Source organism: Mus caroli, chromosome 3 (assembly GCF_900094665.2).
Source record: "Mus caroli chromosome 3, CAROLI_EIJ_v1.1, whole genome shotgun sequence".
In the NCBI taxonomy this organism is placed as follows: Eukaryota; Metazoa; Chordata; class Mammalia; order Rodentia; family Muridae; genus Mus; species Mus caroli.
Window position 1 is genome coordinate 19,251,079 of NC_034572.1, and position 27,013 is coordinate 19,278,091.

A 27,013-nucleotide genomic window follows, 5' to 3' on the forward strand; every position below is an offset into this window, starting at 1 on the left:
CTGAAGCTAGCTGTTATAGTTGTCTCTGGTTAGAGCTTGTTCCTCAGGTGACTCTGTTAGCCTCTATCAGCAGACCTGGAAGGCTGGCTCTCTCCTTAGTTTCAGTGGTCAGAGTATTCTCTGCAGGCAAGCTCTATTCTTGCAGGGAAGGTGCCCAGATATCTGGTGTTCGAACCTGCCTCCTGGCAGAAGTTGTGTTCCACTTACCAGAAGTCTTAGGATCCCGTGGGGAATCCTGTGCGGGTCCTTGCGGGTGTCCAGAGACTCCTCTGGCAAGGCACCCTGGTGTTCGAGAGGACCAGAAGGGACTTGTGCCCCAGCTCTTGAAGTAACTCTTACTAAGTAAGTGAAAGATCCGTATGACAAGAGCTTGGAATCCCTAAAAACTAATTCAAAGACCTCAGAAGATGGAAAAATCTCCCATGCTTATGGATTTGCAGGATTAAGATAGTAAAAATGGCCATCCTACCAAAAGCAATCTACAAGTTCAACACAATCCCCTTCAAGACTCCAAAACAGATTTTCACTGGCATGGAAAGAGTAATTCTCAATTTCATATGGAAAACCAAAAAAACCTAGGACATGAAAAAATTCTTAACAATAAAAGAACTTCCAAGGGAATTATACCTGACCTAAAACTGTACTACAGAGCTATAGTGACAAAAACTACATGTTATTGGTACAGAGACAGACAGGTCAATCAATGGAATAGAATTGAAGACGCAGAAATATACCCACACTTGATCTTCAACAAAGAAGACAAAAAAGTACACTGGAAAAAAAGAAAGCATCTTCAATAAGTGTTATAAGTCATATAACTGGTGGTCTGTATGTAGAAAAAAGAAAATAAACCCATTTTATCACCTTGCATGAAGACCAAACTCAAGTGAATGAAGGACCTCAACATAAAAGCAGATAACACTGAATTTAATAGAAAAGAAAGTGGAGAAAAGGTGCGATGGGGGTAGAGGTGGTATCCTAAACAGAAATCTATTGACCCAGGCTCTAAGAACAACAATTAATAAATAGAAATTCATGAAACTGGAAAGCTTCTATAAGACTAAGGACATAGTCAATAGGACAAATCAGCAACCCACTGATTGGAAAAATTCTTCACTAACCCCACATCTGATAGAGGGCTAATATCCAAAATATATAAAGAACTCGAGAAGCTGACTTCTAAAAACTCAAACAACTCAGTCCAAAAATAGGATATAGAGCTAAACAGAGAATTCACGACAGAGGAATCTCACATCGCTGAGAAGCACTTAAAAGAAAATTTCAAAATCCTTAGTGTGCACAGAAATGAAAATCAAAAAGGACTTGAGGTTCTACCTTACAGCAATCAGAATGGCTAAGATAAAAAACTCAGGAGACAGCATATGTTGGCAAGGATATGGAAAAAGAAGAACACTCCTCCTTAGCTGGTGGGATTGCAAACTGGTACAACCACTCTGGAAATCAATCTGGAAGTTTCTCAGAAATTTGGAAATAAAACTACCTAAAGACCCAGCTATACAACTCTTGGGGATATACCCAAAAGATGCTCCACCATTCCACAGGAACATGTTCTCCACTATGTTTATAGTGGCCTTATCTGTAATAGCCAGAAGCTGGAAACAAACCATATGTCCCACGACAGAAGAATGGATACAGAAAATGTGGTCTATTTACACAATGGAATACTATTCAGCTATTAAGAATGAGGACACCCTGAGTTTTGCGGGCAAATAGATGGAACTAGAAAATATCATCCTGAGTGAGGTAACTGAGACCCCAAAGGACATGCAAGGTATGTGCTCACTAGTAAGTGGATATTTGCCAAAAAAGTACAGAATACCCAGGAAACAATTTACAGAACTCAAGAAGGTTAATAAGCCAAAGGGTCCAATTGAGGATGCTTCAATCCCACTTTGGAGGGAGAAGAAAGCAATCACAGGAGACAGAGGGAGGGTGGGATCTGGGTGGGAGAGAAGAGGGGGAGGTAAAAAGGGGATCATAATCAAGTACGGGTAGATAGAACAGGAGCGAATCCTTGAGGGCCAACAGAGTTAATGGAAACAGGCAACCTCAGGTGATAGGAGGTGGGAGGGCTCTCTAAAATGTACCAGAGACCTTGGAGTTGAAATACTCTCAGGACTGGAAGGGAGGGACCTTAGAAGAAATGCCCAACAGTGGGAAGAAAGAACTTGTAGAGTCCATCTCCCATAGAAAAACAGGAATGAAATGGAAGAATATGGTTGCCATCCCATAGCCAAATGTTTTGACCCAAATTTGTTCCTAACTGAAAGAACTTCAGGGACAAAAATGAAGAAGTGCCCGAAGTTGGGCACAGTGACTGGCCCAACTTTGAATCCATCTCAAGGAGAGTCTCCAAGTCCTGGCACTATTACTAATGCTGGTGTGCTCACAAACAGGAGCCTAGCATGACTGTCCTCTGAGAGGCCAAACAAGCAGCTGACTGAGATAGACACATACTTACTCCCAGCCATTGATCTGAAATTGCGGAACCCTGTAGTTGAATTATGGAAAGGCTGGAAGAAAGTGTGGAATAAGGTGACCCCATGGAAAGACCAGCAGTCTCAACTCAGCTAGATCGTTATGATCTCTCAGACACTGAGGCACCAACCAGGCAGAATACATGAGCTGGTCTAAGGCCTGTGACACATATATAGCAGAGGAATTCCTTGTCTAGCCTCAGTGGAAGAAGATATGTCTAACCCTTGAGAAACTTGAAGCCTCAGGGAGCAGGAAAGCCTGGCAGGTTGGGTGAAGGATGGTAGGGTCATCCCATTGGAGACAGGGGAAAAAGAATGGGATGAGAAACTGTGGGAGGGCATACCGGAATGGGTTATTGGCTGGATTGTAAAAAAAGAAAAGAAAAGAAAAGAAAAGAAAAGAAAAGAAAAGAAAAGAAAAGAAAACAAATGAAATGAAAAAAAGAAAAGAAAAGAAAAGAAAACAAATGAAATGAAAAAAAGAAAAGAAAAGAAAAGAAAAGAAAAGAAAAGAAAAGAAAAGAAAAGAAAGGAAAAATGCTAGTTATAATAAATGATAGAGTGTTAAGAAAAAAAAAGTTTTGGAATTAAGAACAACATAAGTTGGGGGATGGAGAGACAGCTCAGCAGTTAAGAGCATTGGCAGTGTTGCCTAAGGTCCTGAGTTAAATTCCCAACAAATGAGTGCTTAAAACCATCCATAACATAAAGTGATGCTCTCTTCTAGTGTGCAAACATACTTGCAGACACAGCACTTATGTCAGTAAAAACCATAAATAAATAGATGTTAAAACAACAAAACATTGCAAGGGAATACATAGTGCTGTGTAGTGAAATCATGTCCATCATGTGTGGAGTCATGGTCTTGTCTGTATAAGAATCTAGCTTACCCATTCCTTACAGAATTAAGCCATGCAGGTGGCTTTATTTTGAGTTAGAATAAACTGGAAACATAACAGACAAAAGACAGATCTCTGATTTTCTTGTTCTGTAATGCAGAATAGACAATATTTCTACATGAAGGGTACTCCTTTTGCACAAGAAAGAAAATGGGTATTTTTATTATCCTCACAGAGATAGAGGCCAAGAGAAATCTGCCAAACTGGTCCTGGTAAGTAACCTCTATTTTCATAATCACTTTTACATAACTAGCTGTCCTGATTTTTCTCAATTTATTGTATTTGATGTGTATGGTTTTGTTTTGTTCAATGCACCTTGGAAGTTCTTGACATTGCTTTGACTCTATATTTTCTTAGTGAACACTTCCATGAAGGTCTGTGAAATTTATTAAATTAAATATATATGTTTATCTCTTGTTAGCTTGTCTTTGGAAAATTTAATCTAAACACTATACAGAAATTCTTTTAGGGGTGTAGAAGTAATGTTAATCTCTTCCATTCCTACTAATACGCCTTTTGATAAACGTATCACTACCACTTCCTTACTCCCTGACCTTGAGCATATTACATCTAATATAACCTGATACTTCCTTCAAGTACTTGGAAAATCAGAAATATTTTTCCTACTCTCTTCAGTAGCTACAATGATTAAGTGAACTATAACATGCACATTTATTAGCACGGGGAATGATATTTGCAAAAATGATCTTTAAATATCCCTTCCTTTTGTTGAATATTTTTGGGGCTTCTCTTTCATAGACATGTATCCTCCACTTATTTTAAGTCCCAAATGACCTCTTGATCATCCAATAACTTTGCTTGGCCAAAAAAGTTTTATGCAAATACTTTAAATGAATAAAAGCCCCTTCCATGAACTTTACCAGATGTATCAATGCCCTGTCAGCACGCATTCAAATAGAACCACTTGTCCTTTCATATTTTACCTTATCAGCAATAGTAGAGACTACTTCATCAATCATATTCCAGAAATCACTCTGCTTCCCTAGTGCTGCATACTTTCTGTATGTAGTCCTATGGAGAATATTTATCAGGATTCTATTTTGTGCTCCATAAGGAATGCCTCTACTCTCTCTATACTGCTGACAATTCAATCCCATTAAATAACTTCAGATTTTCTTCCATAGGAAAATATTATCATTTAATTCCAAAATGTGTTATTTATAAGTAGTTTTGACTTGTTTAAAATGTGTATGCAAGAACCCAGATGTCCCTCAACAGAGGAATGGATACAGAAATTATGGTACATTTACACAATGGAGTACTACTCAGCTATTAAAAAGAATGAATTTATGAAATTCCTAGCCAAATGGATGGACCTGGAGGGCATCATCTTGAGTGAAGTAACACAATCACAAAAGAACTCACACAATATGTATTCACTGATAAGTGGATATTAGCCCAAAACTTAGGATACCCAAGATATAAGATACAATTTACTAAACGCATGAAACTCAAGAAGAATGAAGACCAAAGTGTGGACACTGTGCCCCTTCTTAGAATTGGGAACAAAACACCCAGGGAAGGAGTTACAGAGACAAAGTTCATAGCTGTGATGAAAGGATGGACCATTTAGAGACTGCTGTATCCAGGGATCCATCCCATAAGCAGCTTCTAAACGCTGACACCATTGCATACACTAGCAAGATTTTGCTGAAAGGACCCAAAGATAGCTGTCTCTTGTGAGACGATGCCGGGGCCTAGCAAACACAGGAGTGGATGTTCACAGTCAGCTATTGGATGTATCACAGGGCTCCCAATGGAGAAGCTAGAGAAAGTACCCAAGGAGCTAAAGGGATCTGCAACCCTATTGTTGGAACAACATGATGTACTAACCAGAACCCCGGAGCTCTTGTCTCTAGCTGCATATGTATCGAAAGATGCTGCTTGTGGACGTTGTACATCGTGGTGCGCACTAGGCTCCGCACCACGATGTACAACGTCCACAAGCAGGTATTCCTTGCAGTAGTGCTCACAGGACCAAGGCTTTCAAATTCGTTTTTTTAAAAAAAGAAAAAAAGTTTAAAAAATGTGTATGCAGTTCTAAACAATAAGAGATCCAACTAGTATTGATATTTATTACTGATGGATATTGATTAGTTGGTTAAAACACTGAAGGAAATTTTCATCAGAAGAATGTATCTTGAGGTTCAAATATAGACTACTAACAATAGATGTTTTTATGTAATGATTAAAAGGTCAATGGTAAATTATCATGTAAAGTTTTTCTTGTGACATAGAATGTAATCACAGAGTCTTAGGAAAGTAATGAGCAAAAGTGTGCCTTGTGCTCTGAATGAATGAGCATGAGCCTCTTATGGTTCAGAGAGGAACCCAGCCACTCATGACGAAGTTGATAGATTTCTCCTCAGTGGATGAAATATGCTGATAATATCATCATAGCACTGAGCATGGTCTATTCTAACTCTTTAATTGCTACTCGCCTCTCCATAGGTAGAGAGTCTCAAGAATCAAGCTAGTTTGTTGTTCACTGTGTTTGTCCACAGATTTCTAGCAAGGAGAATAAAAATAAGTCCGATGAACTAATTTAATCTTGGTGATTACTTAATATCTACCTTCTAAGAATTTTACATACTTATCTCACGCCATGTTGAAAAAAACACAGTATAAGATCTGCTATTATATAAATTTTTTATAGAAGAAACCAGTACAGAGAAATTTATTTATTGAATAGCCATGACCTTTGCTTAGAAGACCCACACTTGGCAAAGCACATAGCTGGAAGTGGGTTTAATTTCAATATGTTCTGTTTATGCACTTACATTACAACAGAGTCTCATCAAGTACAGAACTGACAGAACATAAAGCTTCCAACAAAAGCAAATATAACAAACCTATGAAATAGGCAATGTGCAGCGTATCCCCAACTCATAACTATTTACCAATTCATCAATAAGGAAACAGGAAATGTGTTCCCTCCTCACTCTGTGCCAGGAGTATTGCTTTAACACTCAGGTTAGAGATACTTGCCTGAGGTTGTTTTCTAACAAAGAGACAGTTTATCTCTGGAATTAAAATTTGTCCACCTATCTTGAAAACTTAAATTCTATGTATCTTGCAATGTAGCATATGAACTTGAACCAGCAGAAATTTTTCATGAAGGTAAAGACTGCTCTGAATGCAAGTATAAGAAGAAGAAGAAGAGGGAAAAAGAAAGGAATGAAGATGGCTTTATGGCCCATATGACTTACATACATGTGCTCTCTCTCTATTCATTTCTCACTAAAAGTTTTCTACATTGCTAGTCTGTTCTGATAGATGAAGAACAATAAAAAGGCATCATTAGTTATGATTTTTGTCATCAAAAGGCTTAAATGTATTTTTCTGCTCCTGTAATAGAGTATCACTACACAGATGATTATTAAAGATAATAAATTAAATTCTCACAATTTTCTATGCAGCCCACAATGAAAGGGCTTCATCTGCTCAGGGCTTTCTCACAGGTTTATAACAGGGCAGAAAGCTTTGAAAAGCCAGACAGCAAATCAGACAGGGCATGAAGAATCTATGAGAAACAGAGCTAAATTTTAAAACAAAGTCTCAATACTAACAAAATCAATTGAAAGAGGTAGGGTTTCTTTTATAATCATAAATTTTACTAATCAAATAAGTTCTTAACATTGTCATACCCAAGCACAATCATAACAGAAAACATATTTTTATCTGAACATTATAGGGACCTTCTGACCATATCAAATATTTTAGAAGGTATTTTGAATGCCATGTCTTTAACAAAATTGGAATATGAATTAAATCTTTTGAATGTTGACTTTGAAGAAAAGATGGTTCATATTTTAAAGGGCACGGTAAATACTTCAAGGTTAAAAATCTTTTAAAACTAAACAAAACCCAAGTGGGAAAATGACAGCCAAACTAGTTCACTTTACTGACACTGAAAGAGATCATTTTTGAATAAGACTAGAGAGGTAAAATGATCTGTTGGTGCCAAGAATAAAATCTGAAGTTAAAATGTAACAAGGGAAAGGGAGACAAGGCTAGGAATGAATGGATGAAAGAATGGGCAGGCTCGGGAGTATGATGTGAAGGAGTTTACCCAGTTCTTAGCACAATGTGTTTGTAGAGTTGAAGTCATAGCAGAAGTTGGTAGGCACCATGCAGGAAGAGCCAAAGTGGTCAAGTGAACTCTCTGGAGATGGTCTACCATTTGCATGGCTGTAATGGGTGAATCCTAGAAAGGCACCCCCCACCCCAGGAGCTTGGTCCAAGGAAAGGTTGCTTCTTGCTGCTGATGTGTCTTCTCATGTTTGTCATTATATTACTCATTCTTCTGATAGGGTGCAATTGGGCAAAGAAAGACCCTTTCTGTTGATAGTCTGTTATGATAGATTTCTGGGTATTAGCCCCACCCTACTGAACAACTTTCATGCAGATCAAATGAAGATGGATTTTCATGAAATAATGCTATTTAGATGAATTAACAATTCTATAGAATTCTTGTTTTGATTCAAATAATTTTAAGAAGTTAAGATAGTTGATAGTAAGTTTAAAGTTATAATCAAAATTAGAGTGTATCTCTCCCTTGTAGAATAGTAAAGGTACCATAAAAAGGCGTACAGTAAATTTTCATATGGTACAAGTATATAAATTACATTAGGAACAAAAACAGGCTTGGAAAAAAATAATGATCAGAGAAAATATTCATTCTAAGTCAGGTACAAGGATGATACCACTGGTGTGAAAAATGATAAAGTAAATATATGAACACAAAAACTACTGCTTTGAACACATAATCAGCAATCCTGCTGTAACTCCCTCTTAGGTAACATTTTATCTGTCTCTAAATTAGGTAACATTTCTTCTGCTGTGGTGAAATTTATATAAGTGTATATACAAAAGACTAAAGGAAAAATAACGATGTTGGAGTTTACTCCATCTCCCAAATGTATATATGTATATTTATATATGTATAAATGTGTACATGTGTTTGTGTGTACACATGTATAGATTTATATAATGTATACATGTATAGATGTATATAATGTATATATGTGTATAATAATATGTCTATATGCATATGTGTCTACATGTAGATATGTATATGTGTATTTCATAATATATATGTATATATGTATGTGCATATATGTATATGTGTACACATGTATATGTACATATGTGTATATATGTATATGTGCATATATATACATGAATATATGTATATATGCATATGCATACATATACACACATGTATGCATATATGGCTTTGTACATATATAAATATACACAAATACATATATATATATATGTGGATGATCTGAAATGTGTATATATGAAAATTTGGAATTTGCTCCATCTACCAAATATGTATATGCATATGTATACGTAAGGATATATGCATAGATATATGCATGTACATATATAAGTATATATGTATATATGTTGCTTATGTTGTTGGAGTTTCTCTCCATCTACCAACTTTGTGTATATGTTTATGTATATGTGTATATATATATACATATATATATATTTATATATATGTGTGTGTGTTTGTGTGTATAAGTGAAATTGTTGGAGGTTGCTATTTGGAACCCACTTGTTACAACCTGCTTTGCTTCATCCACTAAGTTTGTCTTTGTAAGTGTATGAATTTAATTTTTCTTTCTTTCTTACTTACCCTAAAAGATTTCAGAATTTCTAAAGGGTCACAGAGAGTACTGGCACTAGATAATTAAATGTTGCTCCTGTCAGCACTGACCCTGTAAATTGTGTGCCACTGACAGTAGTAAGGAAGGGGGGGTGTGGTAGGCTCCTATCAACACAGACCACAAACAAAATCTCCAGAACTCACTGCCTTTCTCGGGTTACCTGTGGTGTCAACCCTGGCCTTTGACAAGAAGTCAAAACTCTTTACATAAATGCACAACTTGTGGAGGGAAGAAAGTTATAGAAACCAATGGGAGAAACCAGCAGAGAAATTGCTGAGGTACAGAGGAGAGCTTTGGAAAAGGCCACCTTCTTTCTTTTTAATTTTCTGTGTGTGTGTGTGTGGGGGGGGAGTTGCATGTGAAGGGCAGAAGTTGATATCAGTTATCTTCCTCATTTCTGCTTTCTTTTATAAAACCAGGTCTTTTACAGAACCTGGAGCTCAGTAGTTCATCTATGCTGTATAGAAAGAAGACTTAAGCATACTCTTGTGCTAATATTGCAGATATACTGTTATGCCTGAATTTTTACATGGGTTCTGGGTATCTCACATCAGGTTTTCATGCTTTACAATCTGGATCATCCCCTCAATTCAGGAAAGATCATTTCTTAGTCACAGGCATAAAGAAAGGAGATCAGATATACATAGTAAACAGTTCATCATAAACAGGAAGCCTAGTGTCTGCTCTTTAAGGTTGTTTAAACTAACCCAAACTTAATTTCGGTCCTTGCTTGCTTGTATACACTCAAAGTCCAGGTGTGTGAGATCCTGCTCAATTTGTGCTCCTGTCACCTTTGACATCACGTCCAAGATGCTGATACACTATTATGTGGCAATAGACTTTTTTTTTTTTTTTTTTTTTGGTTTTTCGAGACAGGGTTTCTCTGTGTAGCCCTGGCTGTCCTGGCACTCACTTTGTAGACCAGGCTGGCCTCGAACTCAGAAATCCGCCTGCCTCTGCCTCCCGAGTGCTGGGACTAAAGGCGTGCGCCACCACGCCCGGCGGCAATAGACTTTTAATGGCAACTTTATATATGACATTTGAAAAAGGACTAAACTACCAAAGAGTACACAGGGGATACACATGGCTCCAGCTGGATATGTAGCAGAGGATCCTCTTATCTGGCATCATTGGGAAGGGAGTCTCTTGGTCCTGTGGAGGCTTGATGATCTGGGATAGGGAAATGATAAGGCTCTGAGGCACGAGTGGGTGGGTGTGTGGGTGTAGGAGCACCCTCATAGAGGTAAGGGGAGAGAGGAGACCAAAGGGGGCTTGTGGAGGGGAAACTGGAAAGGGGATAACATTTGAAATGCAAATAAATAAAATAACTAATAAAAATGAAAAAATGATAAAAAAGAAATAGTTTCCTCTAATTCCTTCTGATTGGGTACCTTGATTTCACCCATTTTTTCAGAGTTCAAATAATGCAGTCTAGAAGATTCTATAAAGAAGATTGTAACTAAGATTTCCTATGGAAATAAGTATTTTATCAAGCTCTGAGTTTGTTAACTAGAAGAAGATAGCAACAGGCCTATTCACAACATAGTAGGTCCATAAATGAAGCAAATAGTCAATATGTTATAGTTATCCTCTATTCATGACTTCAGAAAGTAAATAGTTGCATAGCAAATATTAGATACAATCCTATTAGCATCATGATAAATAAATTCAACCAAAACAGAATATATTAACTTTTTCTTATCAGTTATCTTAGGCCAACAAATTTGCACTCAACTATTATTTTGTGATTATTAAGCTCTCTTTCATCTTGTTAAAGCAGCACATACTAGTTATTATGGATGTTAATGATCATTTTTATTTTCAAGAATTCCTGTTATATATCTACAATCTACCCTTACCATAGATAACAGTAGCCTTAGCCACTATGATTACTGGGAATAAAGACAATTTTTATTTTATTTAAAATATTTAATGTAACAATTTCCTTATGGAATTCTCACACATGGTGTGTACTCCTTAGTTCTGTTCCTTCTGTCTCTCCCTTCCATCAGCCCACACTCTTCTCTGTGTGTATGCTTCTGCCCTTCTCCATGATTCAACTTTCCATGCTGATATCACAATTGTTCTGCACCCTCCCTACACTCTTTTTTCATACACCCTTTTCTTTCTCACAGTCCCTGTTTCTAGTTCATTACCCATACTAGAAACACTCCCACATTACTGTACATACATAAAAATAGGAGCTGGTGTGCATATATGAGAGAAAGTATAATTTATCCATTTGAAGATATGATACTTTATGGAGCACAATATTTCCAGTTCCATATGTTTCTGTGAAATTTTCATTTTTTGTAATGTATGAATATAATTATTTTATTTATATATACCACATTTTCATTTTACAAGCTACTACCCTGCCAAAAGATGCCTCAGTATGCTTTGATAAGGTACTGAAAATACTTTTCTTGATTTGAATATATTTTAGTCAGTTTATGTTTTATCTATAAAAATATATTGCTTTTAGAAAATCATTTAAAGCAACACTAATCAGAAAAACTCTAATGGTAGCTGCACGTGCAATTTAAAATTCTCTAGATGCTACATGAAATTTAAAAGAAAAACATATGAAGTCTTTTTATTATGTTGAATTCAGTACCATTATTTTAACATTCGTCATTATAGAATTTTCAGTGTGTTGTTTCTCAGGACATCATCCTTATGTAATAGTAAGTCTTCAATTCATTGTGTATTTATTTTTCCTTTACCAACTACATTTGGATTAAATATGTGTCAAATTGTTAATGGACTTTGTTTTCAGTGGTTACCATGTTGAGCATCATAGATCTAGACATTCAGGTCACATAGTTACAAGCAATTTTTACATTTAACTGCTAACAGAGATCTTTAAAAAGAAATCCTTTCTGTAAATAACCTTTTTTATCCTTATGGGTGAAATAATGAGTCAATATTTCACTTCATTTTTTGTAGTGCTGAGCTCTGCACAGTCATCTTACCATAGGGCACGAAGAAGACAACCATTGACAAATGACAATTCAATTTTTTTCTTAATCATTGCTTTAAGTGAGTATAAGTAAAATATTAAAATATGAAACTATTGTCTTTCAAAATTGTATTTATTTGTGCTCCTTTTTAAAAAATAGGTTACAAATTACCTTCAATTCTGATGTTCATACCTGCACTTTCTAAACACTTGTGTAACCCACATGGGTTGCTGAGGACTGCTGATGTTATAGGCATCCAAGTCCAAGTTCTTATGATGTTAAAGCATGTGGTGCTGAGGACAATGGTATTACAGCAATGTGAGGCTTAGGTCTCATGGTGTTATATGCATGAGGTATTGAGGTGTATTGGTGTTACCAGATGTAGTGCTGAGGAATGAACCTAGGACATTGTGAATACTACACAAGTGCACTACTCCCTAAGCTATACTCCTAACTGTATGTTTCTTAATATTCATGCAAGTCAAGCATGCCTGGCCAAATAATGCTACTTATAGGTGGGTTTATAAGCCAGCACAAAACTAGCCTGGATTTAATTATCACTTTACTCAAAAATAAAGCAAATTAATCTCATCCTGTTAAAACTACTTGTGCTGCCCTACCAGGATTGAAGGCTTACTCTGCGTAACTCAACGTAGGGCATAGATGACAATTTTACTCTCTGAAGTAGTAGTATGTATTGTAAATGTTGACAGATCATTAATTGTAGCACCACAGAGTGTACTATTACCAGTCTCATTTGTCATCCCCATGCAGGAATTTAGGATTCAGTTTTCTGTTCTGACCTTCAGTCTTCAAGTATGTGTGGATCATCAAGAATACATAACTAAAATTATTTAACATCTTTGAAAACACAGTGTGGAAATGATAAACCACACATATCATACAGGAGGTCAACATGTATATCATTGGTCTCCCAAACTCACATTTTTAAATATACTGGCAAAATGGAGAGTTATTAAAACACTCAGTAGTAAACAGATGGTATTTATTGACTGCTTTCTTACTAGTGATTTCATTACATGGGTACCCAGTTATGAACATGTTTGAACTACAAGACAGATTAAAATTCCTCTCTCATGTACTAGCCCAGGAGAGCTGAGATAGGGATGAGGTCATTTGTGAATGCTAACATCCAAGCTTACCTAAGCAATTAAACTAAAGCATGGAAGAGGGGACATAAATAACTTGTCAGAAAACTAGGAAGACTGCCCCTTGAGAAGGGTGAAGTAATACTGAAGAGTGGAGAAAATCATGAACATTTACTATGTTCTTGAAACAATGACATCAATTAGAGATAAGCAATAAAAACTCAGCCCTCATATTTGCTAGAGATTATCTCACCTAGCCTAGCAACCCCTTTTAAATAGAGGATAGAGATGATATATATGATTTTATGCAGACCCAGAAAAAGAAGCAATGGGAATAGTATGTGAAATATGAGTGATGGTACAACACAGAGTTCTAGATGCCAAATACATGGATTTGTCTTGCAGCATCCAGTGCGAACAGCTTACTAACACCTGATGGCAGACTTTGGTTTTGCAGAGCTATGAGGAAATACATTTCTCTTTTTTTAAACCATTGGATTTATTATTTTTTATGACAGCCATAGAAATGAACATATTTAGTTTATGTCTTATATATAATAGCTACAAAAATTTTATAACACTAGCAAAGTGATCATTATATTTACTTATTCATAGAAAGTTAAATTTATCTAGAAATTTTACATATAATTAATACTGTAATATCCCAACTTTACTTAGGGCAAAACATTTAACACCCTGTCAAGATGTGTGAGACAAAAAATTATATTACTTGTTTTTCTAGGTATTCTTATAAATAAGTCACAATAAAATATAATATATAATAACTAAGAAATTATAATAATATGATCAATAAAATTGCCAGAATACAATTTCTGGTTTTGAGGCAGCACTGTTATCCTAAGAACAGTATGATCCCAATGATAGAAATAAATTCAGTTGTTGTGCTTCCATATCAGTCTCCCATCAACAGCCTTTTACAGAACAGCTCTGTGTTTGTAAATGTGAGATTACATGTGTAAACACACACACACACACTTTATTTTTAAGCATTTTGGATCAACTCCAAGACCATGCTCATGATAGATAAGCATCTAAAATTGAGCTCCAACCACCTGGCTATAAGATGTTTCTTGTTAGCAGTTTTGCTGTGTAACTTAAAGGCATGAGAGAAATATGGAACATAACCTACCATGAATCCTATTGAGCTCCAGCAAGAAGAGTAAAAAGCCAGCATAGGTAGTGGTATAAGGGACATCGTTTTCAAAGTTTTATAGTGGGTTCAGGTCAAGGCTAATCCATAGAATTTTATTCATTATTTAGGTTTTCTTTCTCTCTCTCTCTCTTTTTCTTTTTTCTTTTTCTTTTTCTTTTTCTTTCTTTTTTTTTTTTTAGATAAAGTGTTCTTACTGTTGTGATGAGGGAAACTGATTTTCTTTTTTTGTGAAGACATCTATCAGTTTCTCCATGTTTTACTTATGGCTATATTTTAGTAGTAGCAGAGGGAAGGACTATAGTAATTGAATTAGAATATACCAAGAACAACAAAAACAAACCAGACTAATACCTGTGAAAAATAATCACTGTCATCTGAAAATCTTAAATGACTGAATGAATGTCTACCTAATGGTATGTGAATGGTTTACGTCCTAATGAGATACACTGTTTTTGCAGAGACAAAAAATAATTAAAATGAGCTTGGGACTTAGTAGATTTACTTTGTTTCTACTAAAATACAGGAAGTGTTTTCATTTTCTTAGAAAGATAAAATAAAACATACAAGGAACATATTATAGAACATATAAACATATAAAGTATAAAAGAGAACGTATATAACGGTACACATATAGGAAAAAATTTGTAACCAAACTTTGTAACCAAACTTTGTAACCAAATTTTGGAAATTTTAACTTGTCTCCATTGTTCAGATTCCCTATTCATCCACTGATCTTTTTGTTCTCCCAGCTACTATTAAAATACACTAAAATTATTATTGCAATTCTTAGCCAGTAGTTACTTTTCATAATCTAAAGAAATCAGAGGCAGAGCTGAAGCAATTAACTAACAAGAGACTCAATAATAAGATTTTACTCACATTCAGACCACCCAGACCTCACTAAAGGAAAAAGTATGACCCAAATATAGTAGTGATTACCCCAATCAAATATCAATCAATATGTTCTATTATTACATATAAAACTAGCTCTAATTAAAACACCATAAAAGCTGTATAATGAGATTTGGCAATTAAGAAATGTTGGGAGAAATAGCATTCTATACACTGAAATTCTGGAAATCTTTGAAGTCAAGTATTTACTATAAGTGTGCAGCTGAGGCATAAGTATATGTGTCTGAGAGAAGTGGGATTTCTGTCATTCTGTATACCACTCCTTCCATGCTTATATATAAGTTAGAGCCAACATTTTTCCAAAGGGAAGTGGGAAACTTACATTTTTGAAGGCACTTTTGATGGATTGTTTGCTCATGGTTCAGGGTAGAAGTATCTTGACATTTACACTGCTATTTTTCTGCTTTCAAGAATGCACATGAAAATTATCTTGCCCTAGCTTAGCTTGAAATGGTCTTCTGAACTTGCTCAAATCCATTCTGGCTAACTCTGAAAGAAGTCCTTTATATGAAGATGAAGCCACATTTCTCACAAAGACATAAAATGCATTATATACACACATGCACAAGCACAAATATATACTTACAAATGATCTGCATTCTTTAAACCACTGAATATTGCCATTACTTGGTACTTTATCTTTTTAGATGTATTCTAATAGTTCTCTATAAAGTTCCCTAGTTTATATAAGCAGAATACAGCTGAATATATCACATATTTTATAAAAATAGAATAAAAGTAGAAGGAAAATATAAAAAGAGTAGATGTATTTTAAAATTTAAGTTATATTTCTTTCTTTTCTTCTTTTTTTTTTTTTTTTGGTTGTTGTTGTTGTATTTTCGAGACAGGGTTTCTCTGTATAGCCCTGGCTGTCCTGGAACTCACTTTGTAGATCAGGCTGGCCTTGAACTCAGAAATCTGCCTGNCTCTGCCTCCCAAGTGCTGGGATTAAAGGCGTGTGCCACCACCAGCCGGTTAAATTTTATTTCTTCTGTCTCTCTCTCTCTCTCTCTCTCTCTCTCTCTCTCTCTCTCTCTCTCTCTCTCTCTCTGTATGTGTTTGTATGTGTGTCTTATGTAGCACACATGTACTATAGTACATAGATGGAGGTCAGAGAAGATTTTGCAGAATTCTTTTCTTTCAACACATGCATTCAAAGGATTGAACTCAAATCATTAGGCCTGCAATAGAATGCCTTGAATTACCTGCCAGTTACAGATTTCTTTTAATGATTGTTCCATAATTCATTATATCTAGTATACTTAGAAGATGTTTACTTTCCTTGAGATCAATTTCTACCTAGAATATGACATTAGATACCATCTCATATCTGTGTACCTCTCTGTTTTCTATACTCTTGATATCAAATGCATTGAACACAAATGCTATGGTAGACTTCTAGTTCTCCTTGACAAAGTCATAGTAAATTTGCTATCCTTTGATGAAATTTCCCTTAAACATCGTTGGCAGAGAAATTGTTGTAGATGTGTGTACTTGTGTGTGTGTTCTTGTTTTCTCATACATAGCTGAACAGAAACTCTTTGTTCATTTCCATTATGTTACTGTGGTTCTCTGAAAAATGGCAACCAGTGCACAACCCACAACCAATAAGGGAAGTCAGAGCAGCAATCTTAAGGGAGGACTCTTCAGTATTTAATGAAACATTACATTTGACCAGAGCATCATATTGCCAAGGAAGTACAAAAGAATCCATGGAAGTTGTTTATCAGCTGGCCTGCTCTCTGACTCATGCATGGCTATTGTTCTTGTACAAGCCCAGACCAAAGAGTAGGTACTACATACTATAGGGAGGGCAATCCTACATCAATTATTAATCTAGAAAATCCCTCACAGAAATGCCCATAGGCCTATATTATTTAGGCATTCCTTGATCTAGACTTTTCTCTCAGATAACTCAAGGTTTTGTCAACTTGAAATTAAAGTTAACTGTGACACTTTTTTAGCTTTTCTGTTTAACTATCATTCCTCTAAGTGTTTTGAGAAGCTATAGTGAAACTTTATGCTGACATTCTACCTAAATGTATGACTGTGAACATGCTGTTGTAACTTGTACTCCTGCCTTAAGCTGTTCCTTAGTTGAAAGCCTTTGCTAATTGTTCCTATGAAGAGCATTTTGCAACTCCATTATTTTCTAATTGTGAAGGCTTAAAGTTGAAGATATTTCTATTTCAGTGCAGTGCAGTTCAGTCATTTAAACCAAGTAAATGGCAATGGTTAATATTTACCAATTGTTAACACTATGTAGGCTGGTGTTGGGTGAGAGGAAAAGAAAATGATGGGGGCACCCCAGCAGTAAGAACACATACTTAGCCCCAAAATAACTGAGGACAAGGCAGAGAATCTTCCTTAGATTTGCAAAACAAGATAGGAAGTGTAAATTCACAAGATAATAAATTTCAGTCACAAAAATTGCTAGTACCATAATGTGAAAATTTATGTGTCAACTCTTAACACTTAATAATAAAATATTTCTCCCTTGTTGTAGGGCAAAGTCTGTGGAGATGTAAATAGTATTACAGTGTCAAATTGATGCAGCATAGTGGTATAATAGTACTTTCACTTTGTAACTTTTGAATACAACTTTAAGATCAATGTCACTCATGATCCTCTGACCTAATTTCAGCTAACTTCACTTCATTATTAACATCTCTTGGGGATTTTCTAGTTTAATGAAATGAACCTGATGTTCAGAAATTTCATCTAGGATGCAGGCCATCACAGATGAAAGATACAAACCTCTCACCACAAACCCAGTCACCTTCTAGCAATTCCATGCTCACCCCTCTGGCAACAGTGCTTTTAAATGTTTTGAAAGCCATTCTACATGATGAGATTAGAAAACATCAGTATAATGCACTATTAAGAGCTTATTGTACAACCAAGGAGCTGAGATAATTGCATAGAGAAATATAGAAATGTAGCACTTAAACAAGTATTGCTAAAGTAGGGTTCCTTTGTGCAAACATTAAAAAAACAAAACAAAAACAAAAACAAAAAACAAAAAAACCAAAACCAAACCAAAACTACAGGTGCCAAAACATTTACAATTCACATGGATGAAATCAAACTGCTTGGCATGCCTAAATCTAAAACATAAAACTGTAAAAGTCTTAGAATACATTAGGCAAAAAGATCAAGTTAACATTGGCTTTCACGATCAGATTTTGGAAACAACAGAGGAGCAAAATAATGAAGGGTAAATTTGTTGGCAATAGTTCATTAATATTAAAACCTCATTCTCACCAAAAGATATTTGTTAGTCCTAAGGTTTTAGAACAAAGGCAAGAAGCCTGGGCCTAGAGTTCTCTGCCTATCTCTTCTAAACAACAGCCTGAGCTCTTCAAAGCCCATGTAAGTCATTGGACAAAGCAAATGAACTCCTTATTCCAGATTCCAAAGTGACCACTGGACATAAGAATCACCTACAGGGTCCTAAACTCACAAAATAAGAATATAGCCTCAGTTCCTCACTATCATCTCACAGACTCCCAACCCCTCTTTAAGAAGTCCTTATTCTAGCCCAGCCTTTTGACTTCACTGACCCCTCTTATGAGGTCAGTGAAACTCAGAAACCCATCTTCTTGCTATAAATTTCATTCAATTAAATTTACTATGTCTGTAGAAAATCCATTCAATATTGTTACAATGAGGAAACAAACACACAGTAGGGAGAAATGTTTTCCAAACAATTATCTAATGCAAGACTGGTATTCAGTATAAAATAATTGATAAATCATAGCAAACAAAGTCAAAAAACTAAGTTCTGAAATTGAGCAAAAAATTTGAAAAGAAATCTCACTTTAGAAACCGAGGTGAGAAATCATCATAGCTAAGTATTGTCAATAATATACACCATCAGGGAACTGTGATTTAAAAGTCAAGATACCAACTGTGCATCTTTCAGCAAAGCTTATCCCCAGGGAACCTACAGCGAATGTAGGTGAGGGAGAGAAAGATTGAAATATCATGCTATTTACTGTTGGACATGTAAGATGGTATAGCTGCTTTCAAGGACAGTTTCTTACAAAGCTATAAATAGACTTGCCATGTGCCCAGCATTTAACCAAAAGAAAGGCATGCATTCCAAAAACAAGTCTTACAAATAAAAGAATGACTGGTAGAATCACGATCCATGACCTCAAGTTTTACGACAGAGCAAAATGATAACTTCATGGTATTGGTACAGAGACAGACACATTAATCAATGGAATACAACTGAAGGTCCAGAAATAAAACCACACACTTATGGTCACTTGATCTTTGACACAGACACCAAAAATATACAATGGAAAAAAAGAATGCATCTTCAATAAATGCTGCTGGTCTAACTGACTGTCTGTATATAGAAAAATGAAAATAGAACCATATTTGTCATCTTGGACAAAACTCAAGTCCAAGTGGATCAAGGACCTCAACATAAAACCAGATAAGCTGAATCTAATAGAAGAGAAATTGGGAAAGAGCCTTGGATTCATTGGCACAGGGGGAAATTTCCTAAACAGAACTCCAATGGCTCATGCTCTAAGATCAAGAATTGATAAAAGTACATGAAACTGGAAAGCTTCTGTAAGGCAACTAAAATAGTCAATAAGACAAATCTGCAACCTACAGATTCGGAAAAAACTTTACTACCCCACATCCAATAGAGGGCTAATATCTAAAATATACAAGGAGCACATGAACCTAATCACCAAAAAAAAAAAAAAAAAAAAAAAAGCAACCCAATGAAAAAATGGGGTATAGAACTAAACTGAGATTTCACAACTGAGGAATCTCCAATGGCTGTGAAGCACCTAAAGGAATGTTCAAAGTCCTTAGTGATCAGAGATATGCAAATCAAAATGACCCTGAGATTCAACCTTACAGCAATCAAAATGGGTAATATCAAAACTTCAGGTGACAATACATGTTGGAGAGGATTTGGAGAAAGAGGAACACTCCCACATTGCTGGTGGGATTATAAACTGGTACAACCACTCTGGAAATCAATCTGGAGGTTCCTCAGAAAATTGGAAGTAGATCTACCTGAATATCCAGCAATACCACTCTTGGGAATATATGCTAAAGATGCCCTACCATGCCACAGGGGCACATGTCTCACTATGTTCATAGAGGCCTTATTTGTGATAACCAGAATCTGGAAACAACCTCCATGTCCCACAACAGAAGAATTGATACAGAAAATGTGGTTCATTTACACAATGGAATACTACTCATCTATTAAGCATGAGGACAACCTGAGTTTTGCAGGCAAATAGATGGAACTAGAAAATATCATCCTGAGTGAGGAACTCAGATCCAAAAGGACATGCATGGTATGTATTCACCAATAACTGGATATTAGCCAAAAAATGTACAGAATACCTAAGATACAGTCCACAGAACTCAAACAGGTCAAAAAACTGAGGTGCTCAATTGAGGACACTTCAGTCCCACTTGAGAGAGAGAAAAAAAACTGTCATAAATGAGGAGGAAGTGAGGGACCTAGGAGGGAAAGTGGAAGGAAAGAGAGAGGGAATCTGATCTGGCATTGGGTGAGGGAAAAGGACTGAAGCCCTGAGGGCCAGCAGAAAGAAAGGAAACAGGCAATCTCAGGAGGTAGGATGTTGGGGGGTCCTCCAGAATGTACCAGAAACCTAGAAGTTTAGACACTCCCAAGACTCAAAGGGAGGGATCTTAGTTGAAATGCCTGACAGTAGGAAGAGGCAACTTATAGAGCCCACCTCCAGCAGGAAGACAGGGCATCTAATGAGGTAGAGGGGGGCCATCCAACAGTCACAACTCTGAGCCATAATTGTTCTTCTCTGAAAGAATTACAGGGATGGAGAGGAGTCTGAGGAAAAGAAGTCCCAGTGACAGGCCCAAAGTGGGATCCAGCTCAAGGGAAGGTTCCAAGGCCTGACACTACTACTGAGGCTACGGAGTACTCACAAAAAGGGACCTAGCATGACTGCACTCTGGTAGACCTAACAAGCATTTGGAAGTATTAGATGCAGATATTTGCACCCAACCACCCAACCGTTGGACAGAAACAGCTGACCCCTGTTATTGAATCGGGAAATGCTGAAAGAAGCTGAGGAGAATTGTGATCCTGTAGGAGGACCCGCAGTCTCAATAAATCTGGACCCCTGAGATCTCTCAAATACTGGACCACAACCAAGCAGCATACACCAGCTGATATGAGGCCCCCAACACACATACAGTAGAGGACTGTCACTGCCAGGTCTGTGTTCAGTCAGAGATGATGCACCAAACCCTGAAGATAATGGAGGTCCCAGGGTGTTTAGAGGTCAGATGGGGTGGGGTGGGGACATCCACCTGGAGACAGGGGGTGAGAAGGAGGTATGGGATGAGGAACAGTTGGAGAGTGGAAAGGGGTTGGGGGGGGGAATAAAATATGGAGTGTAAAAAATAAATATTAAAGAATAACTATAGTCAAAGTAGACTAAATGCTAAAATGTTGATCTCTAAATTTTCAGTTCTAAAGACTATGAACTAGAATATTATAGTAATATTTGGAATTTTATCACTTGGATACAGGGTATAATGTGACAATAGTTATGCTAGAAAAATCATATTTATTGGTTTTAATCATGAATATACAAATGTTTGCTGTTCTTCTCAAAATATAGGATGAAGTAAATTGAGTCTATGAATACTATTGAAAGGGTAAGAAAAAGTACATTAGATAGGTAGACCAGCTATATATATTGGAAGAATATCAAGAAGGGAATTTTTCTTGTAGTAACAGGCCTTATTAAATGAGTCCTCAAATGTGATTTATCTTCACTGATAGACATTTTAAAGAAACCAGTCCACATGTGGTTGAATTTTCTTTAAGCAGTTATTTATGCATCCCATCTTCCTAGCTTACCTGTATATTTACATTGTTCTTTATTCTTTATAATCCTGCCCTAGATTATTATCAAGAGAATGGCTTTTACTTGAAGTGCTTGCTAAGTTACAGAGGCTTCGAAAGCACAGAGAGCATAAAAATGTCTTCAAGTACCATGAAGATTATATGAACAATACACAATATTCTCCAACATCATATGATCAAGAGTTATAGTGTTAGAAGAAATAACATGGAAACTTAATCTCCATATTAATTTCAATTTCACTCCCAAAGCTAAACTATCAAATACAAAAAGTAAAAAAAAAAAAAAAGAAAAGAAAAGAAAAAAAGCTTTATGGTCTTCATCTGTTATTTCTTTTAATAGATGCGGAAATTAATATGTGAGTTGATGAGGCTCTTGTCAGGTCACAAAGTTTGATCCAAATACCACTCAAATCTCATGCTCACTTAATACTCACAGGCTTGAGGATCACAAACTATGTTTTAATATGTATGGTAATGGAGCATTTCCTACTATAAAGACTGTCATAGTCTTAGGGGAGTAGTAATTTTAGAAAATCTTTCTCAAATGTAACTAGGATTTCTATATCTTTGTATCAGTAATTGACTGCTTTAACCTCTGGTTATACATGTTAGCAAGTCTAGTCATGAAACAAGATAGCAGATTTATGGAAGCTAGGGAGAATTGAGGAAATATTTCTAGTTCAGCCTAGAACTTTCCATAAGGGGTAATAAATTTAACACTTTAAACACTTCAAAAGATGAATGCAGAAAATATATGAATATTCCTATGTAAGATATAGCTGCATATGAATATATATTATGTAGGCATTCCCATACACATTATATAAGCATGTATTACAGACACGGTATCTTTTTTCCTCAGTAGAAGAATGAATCAATTATGTAAAATAGTTAAAATATCAAAATTGGTTAACTTCCATCTCCCCTTTCTTTTTTTCTACTTTGAGAATATCCTAAACAAAAACCATATTCCACATGCTTCAGGCACTGAGAACAAGTCACATTGCTGTCTCTAAAAACCATTGCCCACACGTTATCAGGAGCACTCCTGTGATTCTCCATCCAAACTGCCCTCCTCTCTCAGTTGTTTCATGAGCTACTAAAGATGCACTCTAAGAGAATAGTGAATGCATTCAATATTGTCATAAATTATAAAATAAATAACTAGACTCAACATTCTAGGCATATTCTTATTAAAAAAAACAGCAGCATAGCCCATCACTTGGCAATCAAGAAGGCAGATTTCTCCCCATGGAAGCATGGATTAAACTTGATTTTCCAGAGATGATATCAAATTGAATTAAATATAAGACATTTTGTCATGTGTCCTTTATTCCATATTTATTCACTTGAGTCTTGCTCTGGATACCAGTCATCTCCTTATTCTTTCTGTAACTATTTGATTATTTAAAATGATTATTTGCATATGCTTATAATATGTTTGGATCAAACTTAATACATTTTCATTTCTCTGAAATGCTTTGTATCTTCTGCCCACTTTTCTATTCAAGAGATTTTAGCTCATTCCGAGTTCAACATAGTCTTACCCTCATTTTCTCTCTCACTTTAAAAATGCAAAAATAGAGCTTCTTCTATTCAGTTTTATAGTAGTTAGAAGATTCTGGAAGTGAACTTTAGGCTTTGAGGTAAAGACAACAACGTGGAGATGTATTTCCTACCTATAAAATCCTGGTGGTACCCACTGCACCAGGAAGTTCTTCTCCAGGTCTTGAAGGATGTCATTCAGCATTCGGACACGGCTGGGAGCTCTCTCCTTTGGGTCATTAGCTGGTCGCATCTCATCCGACTGGAAGAGCTCTGCACTTTCCCTCAGTTTTGATGCTAAGGCAAGCAGGTGAGGAACACTAGGCTCATTATCTGGTAAGGAAAAATAAGGCCATCTCAGGAGAGATTTGGTCATAGGAACCCAGCAAATATTTTATTGCCTTGACTCTAGTTTATAAATCAGACAGTCCCCCAACTGACAGATCTATCATTGATCATTGATAGATCTGTCAGTAGCCTTCTCAAAGAAAGGCTTAAATGCTTTGATTAAATTCAGATAACATTTTTTTTCTGCCAAATATACTGTCAAAGGTGTGTTTATTTTCTACTAAATTAAGTGAATGGTTACTCACTTATAAAAACTTAGGGTAAGCACCGATGGTGGGAATTAATTTATGCACTATATTAAGCTTAACATGTAATTATATTATTCAATATTTATCAAATGTTATTAGTTATATCATATAGGATTTACCAAAATGTGTTTATTTTATGGAAAATGAGACTGAATTAAGGCTCACATATTAAGCTCACAAGTCATAGCAAAGTTGAACTAGAACCATGATCTTTTTGGCTCAACTATATAGACTCACCATAATATATCTGATTTTGAAGAAAAGAAAATGTAAAAGATACAATCATGTAGGTGTATGACTCTTCCACAGTGGAGATAAGATGGAGGAAGAAGGATCTTGAACTGAAAATCATTCTTGGTTATATAAAGAATATGAACCAACTAAAGCTATATCAGATACCTTCAAAAGATATAAATAAATAAATAAATAAATAAATAAATAAAATGAAAGAAAGAGAATGTATCTTCTTATGATAAGATGTAAGATATGTGACTACATGGTAATACATGCCTATGGGTAGGTAATACATGTCTATTTGTTCATAGATGTTTTATCATATTTTCACAATATATATGAAGTATGTTTTTGACTTTACAATATACTAAAATGTGCTGCCCCATTTCTTTAGTTTGCAACTAAGACTACAGTTGTTTTGTTAATTTTCTACATGTTGGACAGCTTATCAGAACTCATGCTTATCTTAATGGTGGTAGCAAACCAACCACAGTTCTATCCTTTGTCCACGAGAAGAGCCATATCTAGTGCCACAGTAGACTCAGACTTTGGGGGTAGCCTACCTAACTCTGGTGCTATGTTCTTACCACCTGGTATCTGTGTGACATTTGTAGCATTTTTGGATCTCTAAAATCTTAACTGTCAAACAAAATAGTGATATTACCTACTGCTAGCATTTTGCCTAGGATTAAGTAACAAATACATGTCAAATACTTCCCAAAAGTAGTGATTTGAAATCGTGTTTGGAAACATTTATTTTCAAACATTACAAGAGAAGAATTCTATGACCATTTCCATATCCCACCAGTCCTTTTGTAGGACAACAGCTACTGTCACTCTTAGGAAACTTGAAGCATCTTCCCAAGTTCCCAAAAATCAACATGTCACTACAAATTTACTTCCAGTCAAATTGTCTCAGGAGCTTAGGGGTCTAAGCTGCTGTGGCAGGAGTGTGACACTGAGGCAGTCAGATGTAGGTGTTCTTTTGAAGGGTTATTGTACAGTGTCTTCAGCATGATCACAAAAAGATGTTATCCTGGGGAAGCCCAAGAATATCAGCATCTAAAACATCTCACAATTGTGAAAGTACAGACTTACTGCTCTGCTCACGTTCTTTCAGTGTAGAGTCTAAGAATCTCCTCTACATGCTAGTACCGTTACTCTGTCAGGTTTAAAGTTTAAGAAATACTATAAAAATAGTGTGGTAAGATGAAATTTTATGCTTCAGATGAGAGTTACCTCATAAAATACGACTTGCAAAAAACTACCAACTGATACTATCCTGAAATGTAGTGTCTAGTTGAATGTGAACACTCATTATCTTCTGGAAGAAAAAAGTAAATGCAATATGCTATATTTATAAAAGGTCTAAAATAAAATAGAATCATGTGAAAGAGATAACTAAAACATCCTCTATTTCTTGTCTTTTACTTTTTCTCAGAGATGGTAACAATTAAATTATAAGAAAGTATAAAATGGTGAAATAATAAAATTTTTCCTTAGTGTGTGTGTGTGTCTGTGTGTGTGTATGTGTTTGTGTGTGTGTATGTGTGTGTGTATGTGTGTGTATGTGTGTGTAAGAGTGTGTGTGTGTGTGTGTGTGTGTGTGTGTGTGTGTAGCTCAGAGGACAAATTGTAGAAATCAGTTCTTTCCTTCCATAGGTGAGTCTCATGGGGTTGGGGTTGGACTCATATCTTCTGGCCTGGCAAAAAGTGCCTTAACCTGCTGAGCCACCTTTTATGGCAGGCCTAAATAAAATTTAAATTAATTAACCAGAGTTAATTCACTGTACATAGAGTAAAAAAAATTATAGTTTGGCTTAAAGGATATATCTGCACAAAGCATAAAAATTAAATATTATATATCTACAGATATGGTTGAAGATGGTATTGAAGCAAATATGTGAGCTGACAGTAATTTTGAGATACCTGTTCACAAATACTGATATGATAGTTTCCACTACAGGAGTCAGACATTGGATAACTGCTGTTTTCACTGTGCATTCTACATTGACTAGTATCAGCATTTTGAAAATCAAGTTCCAAATAATTTATTAGACTTTTAGGATGACATGGCTTTTCTTAAATTTTAATGACTCACCAAGGATAATGTGTAAAAAACTCAAACTGTCTTTTCACAAAGAAGAAAGGAAATAGATAAGGCACATTGAGATATCACTGAAATTGGAAGAGTGAGCAAAGAAAAAAGCCAGCTCAACATCTTTGAGATTCTCACACTTAACAAAGAAAAATATGTTCCCATCTAACATCCACTGCAGAACTGAAGGCATTACTACAGGATCAAGTGAGACAAACTGTGCCATTTTCTCTTATTTAGCTTTAAATGAATTTATCTTTTATGTTACTGCTGATGAGGAGAACTGACAGCTCTCTCAACTAGTTAGTTCCAGGAAAAAAAAAAAGAGTGGTGACCTGCCTGACATAAAGGAGGCATTACTTCTAGGGTCAGAGGTCACATA

The 27,013-nt window shown here is 35.8% G+C and overlaps 1 protein-coding gene across 2 annotated transcripts in view; it reads right to left on the reverse strand.

Moving 5' to 3' along the window:
* Positions 1-27,013, reverse strand: part of Naaladl2 (N-acetylated alpha-linked acidic dipeptidase like 2) — a 1,234,236-nt gene that overhangs the window by 29,789 nt on the left and 1,177,434 nt on the right. For both annotated transcript variants that reach the window (XM_029474777.1, XM_021158905.2), the window contains exon 13: positions 23,838-24,036. In XM_029474777.1, coding sequence (XP_029330637.1) covers positions 23,838-24,036 — 199 coding nt within the window. The remainder of the gene's footprint in view (positions 1-23,837; positions 24,037-27,013) is intronic.